Here is a 17,081-nt window from a genome sequence, read left to right as displayed (position 1 = left end):
GTCCTATCACTAAGATCACTGACAAGTATTCATATTCCAGCAAGACAGAGTGCTTTGGACAGGTCAGTAAATAAAGCAACACAATGTAGTTTTGCATCCAAGGCCTTAGCAATATCATCTACAAAAAACATGGTCTAATAGTACTGTGCCCTGGTCTAAAACCAGATTGAAATTCAATACACCATTTTCAGTTAAAATAGAACCCAGCTGTATATTTACTAATGAATATCTTAGCAAAACAAGAACATTTAGAAATAGGTGGATAATTATCAGGGACACTAGTGTCTCTACCTTTCTTTAGAGGCAGCACATGTGCAGTTTTCCAAATCTTTGGAATGATCCCAATTGACAAAGTTAGATTAAAAAATATGTGTCTTGCCCCTGAAATAAACAATACTGCCTTGACCAGCAAGCATGGGTCTAATTTATCAGGACTTATCGATTTCCTAGCATTTATATGTTGGATGCGATTTGGGTACATTGTGCTATATTCTAGTATTACTTCATTCATGAACTGGATTTTTACTGTGTAAATTGAAGTTCTGAGGCTTGCTTTAAATAATAAAACTTCCCATTTCAAGAGCAGAGAAATTGAGAAAAATCTCTCACTGTTAAGTGGTTGTGTAACTCATTGTGAACGTGGTCAAAATGGCAAATGTTTAAAAAAGTTATGAAGAAAAGCACTTTCCTTGCATTCAATGCAGTTCTTTAAAAAAATATTTTATGTTGGTAGAAGAAATCGGTTTTACAACAATGTAATTTATCTTGTGGACAGGTTTCTGGCAGAAACAACAAGGAATTTGGTAATGGTTAGTTCATGATATTCTAGATCCAGGATCAGCCCATAGCACCAGATGTATTCAACTCTGGACCTCAAATCCAGTTCCATTCGATTTTGTTCATTGCAACCCTCTAGTCAGGGATTTACTTGGACATGAGATGCAGATGGCCTGCCATACGTTGAACGAGGATGTCCCACTGTCAGTGTGGTCTTATATGTTGGAAGTGTTGTCCTTGAACATGTCTCAATCTGTGGCAGGCGTGTAGCTCCTCAATGGCCTTGTCAGTCCATTTCCAGACAATATGTTTGACAGAGTTTGCAGTTTTACATTTCGGTCTGTTTGCTGAGAGGTGTTGGAGGACCACATGGCTTTGGTGACAGTGGTAGGCTCCTTTTAATAATCCTGTTAACATGCAACAAGATTTGATCATGTCTTGGGGGACATTTCACCTGTTGCTCGTAACTGAATAGTTACCGTTTAAGGTGTGTGGTTAAAATCCGCTGTGATGGTCAAGGAAATGGTGGAAAATCAGAACCGAGAAGTGCTCGTGTGACGACTAACCCAAAATAAAGACCTCTGTGTCTGTAGGGGCTGTCATCTCCACAGAGAGGAAAGATAGGGGGTTAGTGTGGAGTCATCCGGATTTGTTTAACCTCTCCCCCTTTCATAACAGAGACTGGGAGTTTGGTGCAGTGGCACGATGGCTGCTAGTAAATCCACTGTAAGTCTCCCAGGGAATCTGGAGCTCCTGGAGTTCAGCATTCTTAAGGTGCCGAGAATCTGCCGGAGCTCTGGGTTCACATAGAATCCAGCGTGATCAATACAGCCAATCTGGGGGAGCCAGAAGCAGGGCAGAGACACAAGACTGCAACCTGGATAGAGCCAGGGAGCACAGAACAGGAGTCGGAATAGGAGCTGCATCGGCATTGCACGGACACACACACACACACACACACTCCATCCACAATTAGCCACACTTATATGCATGTACACTCCAGACCGAATGACAGGACAGGAAGGAGGAAGGGGCTGCAACGTCCTCCCTCCGCTTAGCTGGCAGACAACTTAATACCCTCAGATTATAAATTCCAACCCTGCCCAAGAACCTGGAAGCCTGAGCGGGAGAAGAAACACAGAATGAGTCTCATTACTAAAGCAGCTAGGCCTTTAATAGCTTTTCAGTACTGTGGAGTAAAATATTCACCGTGTACCACCGCTGTACGTTTCTGTATTCCAGTCTTGCATCCCTTGCAAGACTTACCTAAAGTTATACGCAATATTCATTTTAATGGAAGAAATAGTAAAGCCAGGACAGACACGTGAACTGGACTGACCGGGCTGGGTAACCTTGTACTGACTCTAAATAGAGAGTAGGGAGGGTGTGTCTGGAGAGGAGATGAGGTAGAGGCTGGATGTATTTGCCGTCTTTCTGAGTGCTGTTTCACTCTGGCCCTACTGCCTAGGAGCACATGCACTTCATTGTTTAGTCATACATTGTACTTAATGACCAGGGGCCTAATTTGGTGTCGGTCACCACGAGAGCAGAGGCACGCAGCTTTGTGAGGCTGTGCTTTACTATGTACGGCCAGCCAGTCGCCAGGAAAAGAGCGGATGAGAGGATGGTGAAAGTGACAGGGCTGAAAGTAGAGAGAGAAGAAAATTCATCTTCCACTCCAGTGCTTATCTTTAAGTATCTCTGGCAACCTGCAAATCTTGCCTACATAAGCATAGAGCCCAGCCCCAAGTCAGGTTGTTGAGCCTGAAAATGAAATGTGATTGACACATTCTCAACCCCCTCAGAGACTGAATTTAGAGAGACATAGTGAGAGAGAAAAGGTGGGGGGGGGGGGGTGCAAGGCATAGAGAGATATACATTACACATAGTACATATTAAAAGAACCTCACATGGGTGATTCTACAGGAGTCGTGTAAATTGCTGTCCAAGCCAATAGACAAAAATACATTTTTGTCTCTAAACTTAGGACATAAACAAAATATATATCATGATATGTTACAATCCAATGTAATGCAAACATATTTTTACGTTTCAAATGACAACATTTTGAAATGTTTGGAACAATATTATTTCAATAGGACATGTTGATTAGTTATATTATTACATTGATAAACACTGTGATCTAAATACTGGGATGCATTTATTCTTTTTCTTTACTTTGCCCCACCTTTTGATGTCACTACAAAAATCCAAGGGCTGTAGATTCCAATTACTGTAGAATTAAAGGGCTGTAGAATGAGAGGACTGTAGAAAGAAAGGACTGTAGAATGTGAGGGCTGTAGAATGAAAGGCCTGGAGAATTAAAGGGCTGTAGAATGAGAGGACTGTAGAAAGAAAGGACTGTAGAATGTGAGGGCTGTAGAATGAAAGGCCTGGAGAATGAAAGGGCTGTAGAATGAGAGGACTGTAGAATTAAAGGGCTGTAGAATGTGAGGGCTGTAGAAAGAAAGGACTGTAGAATGAAAGGACTGTAGAAAGAAAGGACAGTAGAATGAGAGAACATGAGCCACGTCTGCACAAACTATATTATCAGGTAATGGGTTTGCATTCATGTATTTTTAACAGGTGTTATTACCATTACTAATAACATATCAAGCAACATGCAATGTATGGATTTGGGTCAAAAATATGCTCGCTGGGAAGAACATCTGTCCAAATTAAAGACAACCAGCCATCTGCTAGCTATGCGGGTTCTATAAAGTCCAAAATGCAGTCAATAAAGATTGTCCACTCCAAAACAGTCACAACTGAAGTAATTGAAGTCATAGAGATAAAGTATATGAATGGTCTGAACGGTTTAATGTGTATCAGTGTCATTATGGTCTGTGACAGCGCAGGCAATGCCGTTAAACAAATCTTCATTTAAAAATGGTACGCACCATGCTCTACCATTCCAGCTGCTGAGGACCACCATGCGTTTAGTGGACACTGTGCACACTTGAGGAAAAACGGTAGGATATGGAGATGTGTAACACACCAGTGGGCTCCAACGCTCCCAGAGTGCAAACAATGACTTGTATTTGGCTTATTTTATTGATGTTTAATTTAAATGTCAATAGGAAAAAATGTAAAAAATATATGTTGCCCGCCCAAGTATTCAACCCCTGTGCTGTGGAAGCTCCCAGTTTACACAGATGAAAGAAACTGTCCCAATGAGGACAACTGTATGTTACTGCTGGCCTCCACCTGTGAACAATTTACGTTGCTGTCACTTTTTCTGGATTAAAACCCCCACACTTAAGAGATAATTGGTCATGTTCTTTTTATGAAGATGAAGGAAAATTAAGCTCAAACAGTATTCTGAAGACATTATTTGAAAATTGCGGTCCACAAGCATCGTCCAATCAACCTGAACAACCCCAAGCAAATCAGCCGTGAAGAATCAGTCTAAATCATTCTGACAGTGTGCAAAAGTGGCACTCACCAAAAGACTAAAAGCTGTTATTGCAGTGAAAGTTGGCTCAACCAAATATTAATGTGTTCAATACTTGCAAGCAACACATTTTATTCCCGAACTTATTTCCCAACCCAAAACCAATGTCACCTTGGGAAAGTAATTTTTGTATCAGCGTTTTGAAAGAAACATAGAAAATGAAACATTCATGTGTCATTTACAATCCAGTAAAATGTTATAATTGGTCAGGGCTTTATATACTTTTGCAAGGCACAGAATATCATAAACCATAGGCTTCAGGGTTTGACGTGTAGTTAACTCGTTGGACAGAGCACATTGACTGCTTTTACAAACAATGCCCAATTTACACCACTCCCGTTGATTGTGCATACAATGCACATGAGAGAGAGAGAAAGAGAGCGAAAGAACAGAGACAGAGAAAAACGGTTTGCGTGGCTGTGAACCAGGGAGTTAGCAGCCCCAATGTGGCTTACCCAGAGCCCCCCGAAAACCCCCAGCACCTTGGAGCACAAACACAGCCCCCCACTCACTGCTATTATTGACAATCTCACATCAATTTCAGGGAGCCTCTTATCTCACCTGACGCACAACCTTTCTACACTGTCAGATCAGAGTAATATTTCGGCCTTTTATAGGGATCGATTGGGCCGTTTTGGGGGTAGAGGGAGGCAAGGCGGAGCCGATGAAAGGTCAAGTGTGGTGCTAAATCATTTGAAGATTCCTAATGAATGGTGTGTGGCAGACGCCCCTGCTGGTTTCATTATGGCAGAGCGCAGAAAGAGTGAGAGAGGGATGTGAAAAAAGAGAGAGATGAGTGCTGGACCAGAATGAAAAAGTTGAAGAGAGAACAACACTTAGAAGAGCACCTTCCACAAGGTCAGTACGTGCCTACTTGTGCCAGTGCCAGTCTCAGCCACTCCACCTGAAATAATCATACACTGCCCGTCTGGAACTTTTCCAGAACGGCTTGACCAAGGTGGAACCATCCGCAATACGGCATGCTGGAACAATAAGGGGACTGTTAAACAATACAAAAACGTCCTTACTTTTCGCTGCATTTTTTTCTGGAGATGATTGTGATTAATATTCTTTTTATTTTCAGTTTTTCTTAAATTTGACCCTAAATTAAGATGTTAGGGTCAAATGTGACGACCAAATATTAAGTAGATATTCTCCAGTGGTCTCCGGTATACTGTGGTGTAAATTGCTTCTCAGGTGAAGGCAGTGCTGCAGCAGGGTTTTATTCAGTACGGTCTGCTCTTTCTATAGCTGTACACAAAATAAGTTTGCTGTGAACTAAAGAAACACACAGGAATGTGTTTATGGTTGAACTGTCAAGTGTCAACTTTCAAGTTTTCCTTTGTCATTTTTTGCTGCGGATACAAAAACAGAGCGCAGTGGCCACTGTACATGACTGCATCTACCTCGAGTCACTTTGGTTGTATTACATACTGTGTTGATTGATATGTTTAATAGTGTCTGGAAATCAACGTGAGTCCATGCAATTCTTTTAGATCCAAAAATTGACAGTATATATTGTTTGCCCTAGCTGGCGCGTGCATTGTTTTACATACGATGGAAGGTTTAAGGTTGTAGCTGATTCTCTATGCAGACTGCAAACATCGCGGGCACAATGTCATCAATGAGACAAATGTCCAATCATGTAGTATCTGGAATGTTATCACACTGTAAGCCTGATGTTCGATGAGTGGAGCTTGGTAATATTGATGTTAATTTAACAACAGACTTAATTGCAAATGAGCAGCGCATACTGAACAATCAAACAATTAAACTATCCTATCACATCATCATGCATGGCTTATTTCAGACTTGATGAGTGAAATCCAGCTCTTTAGTTAACCACCTAAACATATATATATATATATAGTAGCATGTTGTGAGTGACTGTGTGGCGAGTCATTTCATTAACTACTTTGTGGATGTGGTGCGGACAGAGGAGTGTTGGTTGGTTAAGTGTGCGGTCCCTCTCTCCTCAGAACGGCTCCGATTCTCTCCCCTCCCAGGGCGCCTCCTCCAGCCTGGTGGTGAAGTTTGCAGACACCGATAAGGAGCGCACCATCCGCCGCATGCAGCAGATGGTGGGCCAGTTTGGCATCTTTAACCCAGCCATCGCCCTGCCCTTCAGCACCTACAGCACCTACGCACACGCCGTGAGTTACCTGAAGTTGCCCCCAACCCTCGGTACCCTTCCAGCCCCAACACCCCCCGTGGGCAGGGCAACATACCCACATGGCAGACGCCAAGCTCTTTGATGAGCCCCCCCCCGTCCCCCGTCCCCCCCCCCAAACAAACGCAACCACGCTTCCCTCTCTCTGGGGCCCCAGAGCGGCTCCAGGGGCCAAAGATGACTCAGAATATTTCTTAGGAACTTTATCTCCACACACATTCCTTTAGCCTCCATACACAGTCACTGCTGCTTGAAGGGAGCTGAAATGGAATTAAGAAAAGGGTTTCCTCTGACACCGTTAAATACCTAAACCTCAGTCACAGCAGACTGCATAAATATACTGTACACAGAGTGTGTATGTATTTATAAAAGTAGAGAATTCTTTATTTATTTTCTTATTTGTATGCACGGTCAGATTTTTTCTTTCTCTAAATGCCAGGATTAATTGTTGACGCTGGCCGGGTCTCGGGGGCTTATCCATTTCCCTCATTTTCATATCACATAGCATGGGGGCCAGTATGAAATGTGCAAATTGACCGTCCCAGAGTAATTGCGAGGCCATCTCTATGCTCTCTCCAGTAAAACTCCTGCCTTCATTACAATTCATGAAATGCAGCCCATTCCCAGGAAATGTGGAGAAATGCAAATGTTTCAGGAGTGGTGGAGGCGGTGTGAGTCTGCTGGGAGAGCATTGTGTCCCGCTCAGGTTGGCGATGACTCTTATTTACTGTGGCAGAGCCTCACTCACCCCATCCTGTACACACCCATACACACACACACACACACACACACACAGCTGCACACTCTGTCACCAACTCTATGCCACACAACAACATGTGTCTTGTTTTTCCAGGCACTGCTGCAGCATGACAATGAGGTGGGTATATGACAATCCATTGCTTTGTTTTGTGAAAGATATTTGATCATTCTAATTACAGTTATTAGATATTAATAATCAAGTACTGTCATTGTAGTTATAGCTTTTTGAAGTAAAAGTTATCAGTGTATTATTTTGAAGACTACACAGTGAAATTCTCCATGAGATAGGAGTCAAACTGTGCGGGTTGTGGTAATGCTTTAAAGCTTGTACCACAACCTGTTACATCATTTCAATCTGTGAGTATGTTGTATTAATTGCATAGCCTACAGCTAGTTTTAATCCACTCTATACGTTTTATTGAATTAATTCCACTACTTGGAATGTGCTTTCAGTTGGCACAGGTGCAATGCTTTTATTCAACAGTGTGGAGTTTTCACAGTGCAGTTTTGATTGAATACCAGACACAGCAACCTAGTTGCTTATTGCATCATGTGACATGTTTTCATCTCTATTGGGTTGGAATGAACTGCAACAGGGTGATATACTTTTAAATGTTTCTGTACACAGTACAGTAAATGACAAATTCTAAGAGCTACTTCACAAATACAGCAGTGGATAGGATTATAGAGTTGAACTGACAGCCCATAAATTGGATTTTAGTCAAACCAAGGAAGGGGGGCTTGTGAACGCAAATTGGAGGGGTACAACACTGACAACATGTGCCAAAATGAGAAATGTGCCGTTTCCAAGATAGACACAGCACAGTTCTGACAGATGACATCCTATTTGCAAAGGTGATTTTACAAAAACACAAGGAGAGAGGAGAAAGATATTCCTATACCATTTCAAGTGGCTGATAATATTTGTTCTAAAGAAGCACTGGAAATACATGATAAACCAGCTACCCATTATTCTCTGTCAACTGGTGTCTGTCAATACACATGGAGCATATTCCTACACGATTCGATTTGATTTGTGTCCCACGCTTCTCTCATCTCAAACCATATGTGTATTCCTGAGAACAGTCATTTCAACTCGCTGTCTCAGAAATGTTACATGCCGTGTCAGTGAGGGAAGGAAAGGTCTGGAGAAGTGCAACACTAGAGAAGAAGAAAACCCCCCCACCAAAAAAAAAACTTCATCAGATTGAATGCGAGAAGACTAATGACACTGGATTGAATGTGAGAAAATAGTTGTTTCAACAGTGTGCTAATGGTGAAGTTATGCGTGGGTGGGTGTACTGTAGGTGTTGATCAGTGTTATCCTCACATTGACAAACACCGCCCCCTGTTGAAACCAGTCAGAAAAGACATACTATATCAGATTATTTTCAACTACCTTACACAGATCAGAAAACAATACGCTATGAACACACAGGCTTGAATTCATGAAAATCCATCAGAAACACTGTTTCTTTATTCCCAGCGTTCACCCAGAAGACGTACCTGTGAAGTTGATGGCCTTAGTATATATGTATTACAGCTAGGTTGTAGCAAACAGCACTCCATGACACCCAGGTACACAGTGTCCCCCACCCAGAGAGCCTTTTCTTGACCCTGGGTAACACCCTGTTCTTCCCCATATAACACCCCTGTGCAGTAGTATAGTACAACATTACCTCACGACGAAACTGGTGCTGGTATTGGTCATAACCCAGGCACTTGTCAAACATGCCTATTTTGAATTTGATGCCAACAACACGTTTTGAAAAGTTGGGACAGGGGCATGTTTATCACTGTGTTGCGTCACCTACTCATTTAACAATACTCTGTAAGCGTTTTGGAACTGAGGAGACCAATTGCTGTAGTTTTGAATGTGAAATGTTTTCCCATTCTTGCTTGATATAGGATTTCAGCAGCTCAACAGTTCACGGTCTCCTTTGTCATATTTTTTGTTTCATAATGCGTCAAATGTTTTCAGTGAATGACAGGTCTGGACTGCAGGCAGGCCAGTTTAGCACCCAGACTCTTTTACTACAGAGCCATGCTGTTGTAATACGTGCAGAATGTGGTTTAGCTTTTTCTTGCTGATATAAGCAAGGCCTTCCCTGAAAAAGACCTCTTCTGGGTGGCAGCATATGTTGCTCCAAAACCTGTATATATTGCATTAAGGGTGCCTTCACAGATGTGCAAGTCACCCATGCCATGTGCACTAATGCACCCCCATACCATCACAGATGCTGGCTTTTGAACTGTGTGCTGATAACAAGCCAGATGGTCCCTCTCCTCTTTAGCCCAGAGAACACAGCATCCATGATTCCCAAAAATTATTCCAAATTTTGATTCGTCAGTCCCCAGGACAGTTTTCCACTTCGCACTTTCCACGTATTCATAAGTTGTGGCACTATTCGCCCACGCAGTCTCTCACCGAGTGATGAACCCCTACCCATCCTCACTTCTGACAGACCCATCTTCTCTGGAATGTTTTTATACCCAGTCATGCTACTGACCTGATGCCAAATGACATAATTTGTCGTGTGATAGTCCACCAGGTTAAGTTTTGTATTATCACACTTTTCCAGTTTTTTGTAGCCTCTGTCCCAACTTTTTTGAAATGTGTAGCTGGCATCAAATTCAAAGTGGGCATATATTTTTTAAGAAACAATACAATGTCTCAGTTTCAACATTTTATATGTTTTTATTTACATTTTACGCAGTGTCCCAAGTTTTTCGGAAACAGGGTTGTAGATAAGTTCTCTTCACCTTATCTAAACACCAAATGATCTACGCAAAACTAATCTTAAAACAATTGCATATTTTAACTGAGTTTACGTGTCTTTACGTATCAACCTTCACAAGTTCTCGGCTCATCCACATACTTAACTGGCTTCCAGACCATGGTGTTTGCCCTTGCCTACAGAGCAAGAGGACAAATTGCTCCTCGTATCTTTCAGGCTCAAACCCCACACCCTATGCAAGTTATACATTCTGTCAACTCTGGTTTCTTAGCCGTCACACATCTACTGGAAGTCAGCTCCCATCCAGTGCTATGGTCTCATTTACATGAAAAATCTAATTTCCAAGAGAGACTTGCCCAAAGTAGCAGCACATCCAGTTTCAAAACACATTAAAACACAAAGGACTACAGTTTAAAACAGGCGAGAGGTTCATTGATGACATTTCGTGCCACTAGGGTTAATATATTGACAGCCGTCCACTTCATCATCAAAGTTTTTAACTAATTTACTGTGAGATTAACTTCTGCAATGTCATGTTCATTTACACTTTGTTCCACGTGGAATGGCCTGGAACAATATTTTGGTGCCTCAGTCACCAAATTCAACAAAATAAAGTTATGTGAGAATTGTGATTGGTCTGTTGATAGGTACATGTAGGTACGTAGGTAAAATCTCAGCATGGACCTAACATTGATTCTGTCCACAGAACGCTCCCCGTCTATATTTCTGACTTAATAGTTCAGAAAACATTAAGAAACTGTCTCGGTACTTCATCTGAAGTGGTCAAGTGTTTTCACTTTGCCCACTAATTTTCCACAGCTGATCATACTGTGTTGTTGATTCCTTTGAAATGGGTTCTGTAGACTCTAATAATGGGTTCTGTAGACTCTGATAAACTGCTTGGTGGAGCTGAGGAAAAAGTCAATGGATAGAAAGAAGATCATATATTTGAATCTCACTGATGTTGTTTCACAATAAAAAGATAGATGTGTTTATTTGCATGATTAATGCAGAAGGAAATTAATTGTGTTCCAACTGTGTTGGAGTTAAAGACGTTGAACCCAAAAGAATCTTGCACAAAGTTTCAGGAAGTTATAAAAAACCCTCTACATAACCATAATTTGCGTTCTTAGATCGTTAATAAAACCTCACTGGAAGACTTTCAAGGAACCATAGTCATATGCTCTCAGAACCTCCCTGCAACCTAAAATAAATCAACATTCCCATGGGCAAAATGTTAACTTCTGTTCTCAAAAGAAAAATGTGACATTTCACTGCTCAGGAAACATGTGTTGTTACGACGACCAATATCAAAACAAAAACATACGTTTCAAAAACCTCCAAGGAACCAAATATGCTAGCTGGGTCTATTAAAACCCTACTACAAAAATACACCTTGTATGGTGATAACAAGTGAAGCTCTTAAGCTCAGGCCAGACTCCAGTGGCTGCAATATTTCTCTGCTGGGGTGCAGAGAAAAAGAAAAAAATCTGCAGGTCCAAAACCTCAATATCCAGGGTTTTCTCTTTTGCTTGCTCCCCCCCCCCCCACCCCAACCCCAGGAATGGCTGGTAGGGTCACATGTGACTGTGCTGAGAGTCAGCGAGTCACAGAACAGTGCTACAGAGATAATTGCCATGTGATAAAGAGGTGATTGCCTGCTGGCACCATGGGAGAATAATGCCATCAGGTTGCAATAAAAAAGCAGATGCCTGACACTAAATGGATGCTGTTGCACGGGCAACTTTTTCACCTGCTTCTTTTTCTCTCTCTTCAGCTTTTCTCCTAAATTCTGAGCTAGAAATGGTTGTGGCCATAATGATAAAGACTCAGTTCAATACAATTTAGCTTTTTGTCCACCAAAGACATTTTGCTCTCTTCTACGGAGGATAAATAGGGTAGAAATATGCTATAGCAATGGTTTCTGAAAAATAACTTAGAAAAAATAAAAGCACACACACAGTCAGACATAAAATGCCTATGAATATCTCTGTCAACGATTTCACTTGATGGACCAAGGCTTTTTGTCAGCGTCAGTCTGTTTGTAATGCCCACTTCATTCCAACATAATTACATGCTTGAGCTTCCAATTTGCTGCATTTTATTTCTGAAAAAGCGTCACTGAATGCCATGTTGTTATCCATGACAATCTGACGGCTGGCATGAAGGACTGCATTATCTATGCAATGCATGTAAAGTAACGGCTATCCGGAGGCCTTCTGCCTCTCTACTATTCTATCATCCAGGCCTTCTGCAGCTTGTATTGGCTTGTACAGGCCACTGGCAACTGGGTTGCAAGCTTATTCGCTTATAAGCCCAAGTCCCCAGCTCCTATTGAAAGCAGGGCGAAGAGCCAGAGACGGGGACAAAGACCAGTGACTCGTGTGACAATGTGCTCTAATACAGCGCGGCCAATCAGATCAGAGCCACTCCATTCCAGACCTCTAACACAAGTTGGATCTTAATGAGGGCATTTACACTATTTGTGTCCCACAACAACCAGGGCTCTCAAACTGACTCTCTCTCATTGTTTGGCGTATTTTTGCGTGTGTTGGTTGTGGCTTTTGTTTTGTTCTGCTTGCTGCCCTTTTTCCCCGAACCCCTAAATGCCCAATTTATCTTATTTGGAGCGAAATGGATGATCCTCATTTGTCACGTTGATAAAATTATGCAGATGACAAAAGGAGTTAATAGATAGCGGTGCCAAGGCACTTGGCTAAGGGATTAGGTGCCAGCGGCGCCGGTTTTGTGGCGGGACAGCCGCTTACAGGTTACCTGACAGGGGCATTGAGGGAAAATAATTGGCTTTTCCTATCCAGGGACTCCATGCAAAAACATGGGGAGTGACATCACTCTGCCTCAGTCACACAATATCATCATTACCATCAGGTAGCCATGGTGTCAGAGGCGTGTGATTTCTGCTTAGCTGAGTCAGACTGTGGCAGGGGCGGGGCTGGTGTTATTTCAGCGGGCCAGAGCGAGCCAGTGCCGTATTAAACGGGAATGGGGAGCGATTGTCCGATTGTATCCATGTTTTTCCTCCTTATAACTGCCGTCCTCATCAAGAAGTACACGACCTACAAAAGAACATTGATTTCCCAGAAAAACCCTCTGGTCCAGAGGTTGGAAAACCATGGATTTTCTCTTTTGCCCTCTGCATCTGCACTGCATGGAGAAAACAGAGACTGATACCAGAGAAACTAGTGTGTGTGTGTGTCCGCACGTGCGTGCATGAGTACTTGTGAGTGTGTGTGTGTGTCCTGTTATATTCTAGGCAGAAATGGATAGAGAATGAGTTCAGCTGTGTGTGTTCATGCTAAGTGGTAGAAGGGTGTCAGGCCAGTTCTTTATCAGTGGGTCCAGTGTAAATGGACTGCCATTACAGGTCGCTGCTCATGATACACCAGTGGCACCGCAGCAAATTAAAAAGAGCCCAATGTGCCGAGCCACTGATAAATGTCACTGTCCCTCCACTTTACCTCGAACAACCAGAGAGGGACACTCACGGAGAAGTTTGACAAAGGAAGATAAATGCAATTCAATTCTGCCTCTGAACTTTCCCAGTTCCCTGGAGCCCAGAATAATGTGCAGATGTCAATCCGTTGATTTGAATGAGCCCAACAGACAGCTATTGAAACATTCCTACGGCTGCTGACAGCCCCCTGACTCTGAGGATAGACAGATTCACTAAACATAGGTTGACACACTTCTTTTCTTCCCTTTCTTTTCTTCCACTCTACTTTCTGTGCACTTTCCATTCATCAACGCCCATCTATCCGTCCCTTTATTCTAACCTCCCTGTGCTCCACTCTCCCTCTTCCTGTGTCATTCTCAATCATTTCCCCTCTCTTTTCTATCTCTTTTCTGTCCATTGCTCTATACTTTCCTCTCTTTTCTCTCCTCTCACTTTCTCTCACGGCCCATCTCTCACTTCCCCCTCTTTCTCTTTCCCATCCGTACTAACCTCCCTCCCTCTCTCTCTCCCTCCTGTTCCCCCAGCTCATGCAGCAGCAGGCGGCCATCATGGCAGCGAGCCATGGGGGCTACCTGACGCCCAGCGTGGCCTTTCCCGCCACCCAGATCCACCAGATGGGGGCGCTCAACATCAACGGCCTCCCACCCAACCCCATGACCCCGGTGTCGGGTGAGTTCCATCAGGCACTGGGTGAGCAATACGTTTCATTCCCTTTGGGTGAGCGGTAGTACGTGTGTGTTTGTTTGTTTGTTTGTCTGTGTGTGTGTGTGATTATGTGTGTGGTGAGTTTGGGAACTCAGACTGCAGCAAGGTCAAGAGAAAAAAATGAAATGTATTGCCTGTCTTCTGATTATCCAAAATTATTCGTTGTAGAACAATGAAAAGAAAAATACATCTGATGTGATTGGGATATTTATGTTGCCTATGCAGATATACTTTGTTGCAGTAAATCGAATTTGGAGCATGATAGATTTACAGGTACAGGCACTAATTTCCCCTCGGTCTTTTGACCTTGTGCTTTGAAACATTTACACAGGATCTGCATGCAATTTCCTCTGTTTTCCATTACAAACGGCCCCATCATTCTATACAGAAACATTAAAGGGTACGCAATAGAGGACTTTGAGATAGCTACCGCATCACATTTGCTTATTCAGCAATAATGTGTTTTCCTGAAGGTGAAGAACCCACAAGATACATAATTTGTGAGAGCTCTCACAAACCATGAATCTAAATATTACCAAATGTAAGACTTTGTTGGGTTTTTAATTAGATTTTTCCCCTGGACACTGGGTTTGGTAACTGTATAACTGTGTGATTAAAAATATATATATATGGAATGAAGATTGAGCATCAGTCTGACATGACCCATTTTAAAGCACCTTTGCTTTCTACTCTGAAAATCCATATCACAGGATAGAATGGGTTCTGTCACTGGCGGTCTGACTCCAGTCCCTCTCCCTCTCTCTCAGGCATGGTTTAATGCATGTATGTATAATGGAACATACCAATATGCTGTATTCCGCATTCATGTGTGTATATATACTCACACATATATAACCGCTACTTTTCAAAGTGAAGTGTTGTAGTTGGTGGAGGCTGGAGAGCGGCTATTTGTCAAATATTCCCAATGACATTTTTAGTGGACACTTTTTATACACCAGTAATCAATCAAACACAGTGATTAAACATATTTCTGAGGTGCTTCTTTTACATTTGGAAATACAGGACAGTTTTGCAATGTGTTTTGTTCAGTGTTTATACAGAAACTGCAGGATAATACGACTGTGATGAAAGACACAGTGACAGGACTATTGCCCATACTTCATATGCGCATATTGTGTTGACTATGTGTGAAGTAAATACATAATACTGGTTTGAAATATACAGAAGTGCATAATTAATGCCTGTATATAAAGAAAATATAATTGAATCATATCAGATATTCATTTCGTAGAAATGTAACCTTTTCAGAAGGCCCCATGATACTGTATCACCTTGTATGAGACAGCAATCCATTATGTTATATTCATAAGCAAAACAGGGTTTTGTGGGAGGGGGCGGGGGGTTGGAATCAATGCCGTTTCAATCTGCAATGCAATGAGCTTAATGAATTGGCCTTTGGTATTGAAAAGAGCTCACCATGGGTTGTTCCCTCTCTGGAACCTGAGAAGCTCTGAAATATGTCTTGCATTGGACACGCTTCTGTGTAAGCTACAGTCCGCTGATTACCTTTTATTATTGAACCCAATGCATTATTAATCCCTGCAAGAGAGCATGGCTTTTCTTGAATTTCCAAGTACTACAATACATTTCAAATGAATTTTTACTTCATTCATTCATTAGAGTGTGCAGGTAGGCAGAAGACTGGTGTATATATGCAGCAGCCTTCCCTTCCACACGTTCACTAGGTCCATGACTTATTTAGAGTTAATTGAAGGAGCACATAACATTACAGGCAAGGCTGTCTGTTTTAAGAAGGCTGAGAGGTTCTACAGCCACGGAGAGACTTTGGGACTGGTGCACTGAATAAGTGGAATAATTCATTGTAATGTCAGAGACATGCTTTCATGTTCTTTCCCGATGTGGGCCCACTGACAGCAGTTTAAAAGTATGCATAACGTTCTCTCATCAACTCACTATATCTTGATACAATACACTGCAGTGCCAAATATGCAGCCTAGACATCAAATGTAAAAATGTGAGCTTATCTTGATAACCTTAGCCTAAATGTAAATACTGGACAAGTCCATAATGAATCAACAGATTATGACAGGTGCCTCACTGAGTCCCACAATATCTTCACATTTCCATAAACCGCAAATACTACTGTCAAGATTACCATTCAAATAGTGCCTGATCTTGAGGCAAACGTGATGCATTACTCTTTTTTAATGATCCAAATCACCTTTGCGCCCAACTGCCTCTCATTCCGCCAAAAAGCACACACACCGCCATGAGGGCTTGTGTACGACAGCAGAGAACGTTTAAAGAGCCTGAAAGGTTAAGAGGTGTTCTCTGAAAACAACCAAACATCAATTTCATCAACAGATGTAACACATTTAAGCTTGATGGCGCATAAGCAGCCTGCCAGATGGTTGATTTGATTGGAGCATGTATCCTTACAATGATGCATAATGCTTTTTGAAAATAATGTTCAGCGGGAGCACCTGAGCTACAAAAGAAACAGAAATTCTAAAAGAAAAAAAAAGATGCCGACCCCAGAGGGGTGGGAGAAGAGAGGCAGAGTGGAACAGTGGCCAGGAGGGCATTGTTAGGTCGTCCACATGAGCAAGAAGTGTGTCATCACAGTCACATAATGTTACGTTCCAGAGCGCTGCTTTACATGGCCTTAAAGAATACATAACATACGTATGGAGACCTGCCTAACCGCATTCCAATTCAATACAGCGCTGATTGTGTCTCATTGATGGAAGTGGGCTTAGATTGGGGTCAGAAACATGATGCAGGATGATTCCAAAGAGGTGACTGGTGCCACAGTTGGAGCTAATGAGCTATTCGACACAGAGTTTGTGACCCCCTGAAGGGCTCTGAGCTATGCCTATCACTATCACTGTGCCTCAGTGGGAAAGACTCCCTGCCTGTCTGCCTGCTTGCCTGCCTGTCTTTCTACTTGCCTTCTTGCCTGTCTGGCTTCCTGTCTGCCTGCCTGGCCTCAAGGCAGCCTTAACTTTTGCTGTGTCACGT

At 42.4% G+C, this 17,081-nt stretch overlaps 1 protein-coding gene across 16 annotated transcripts in view; it reads left to right on the top strand.

Moving 5' to 3' along the window:
* Positions 1 to 17,081, top strand: part of celf5a (cugbp, Elav-like family member 5a) — a 205,050-nt gene that overhangs the window by 177,479 nt on the left and 10,490 nt on the right. For 4 of the 16 annotated variants that reach the window (XM_020049402.2, XM_020049400.2, XM_020049401.2 and 1 more), the window contains exons 6-7: positions 6,238 to 6,384; positions 13,898 to 14,042. In XM_020049402.2, the coding sequence (XP_019904961.1) occupies positions 6,238 to 6,384; positions 13,898 to 14,042 (292 nt within the window). Of the gene's footprint in view, positions 1 to 6,210; positions 6,385 to 7,254; positions 7,279 to 13,888; positions 14,064 to 17,081 lie in introns of all 16 variants that reach the window. The other 12 variants (XM_020049390.2, XM_020049389.2, XM_020049391.2 and 9 more) reach the window with 7 other exon arrangements.

This window comes from Esox lucius, chromosome 8, assembly GCF_011004845.1.
Source record: "Esox lucius isolate fEsoLuc1 chromosome 8, fEsoLuc1.pri, whole genome shotgun sequence".
Lineage (NCBI taxonomy): Eukaryota > Metazoa > Chordata > Actinopteri > Esociformes > Esocidae > Esox > Esox lucius.
This window is presented reverse-complemented; position numbering and strand designations above follow the sequence as displayed.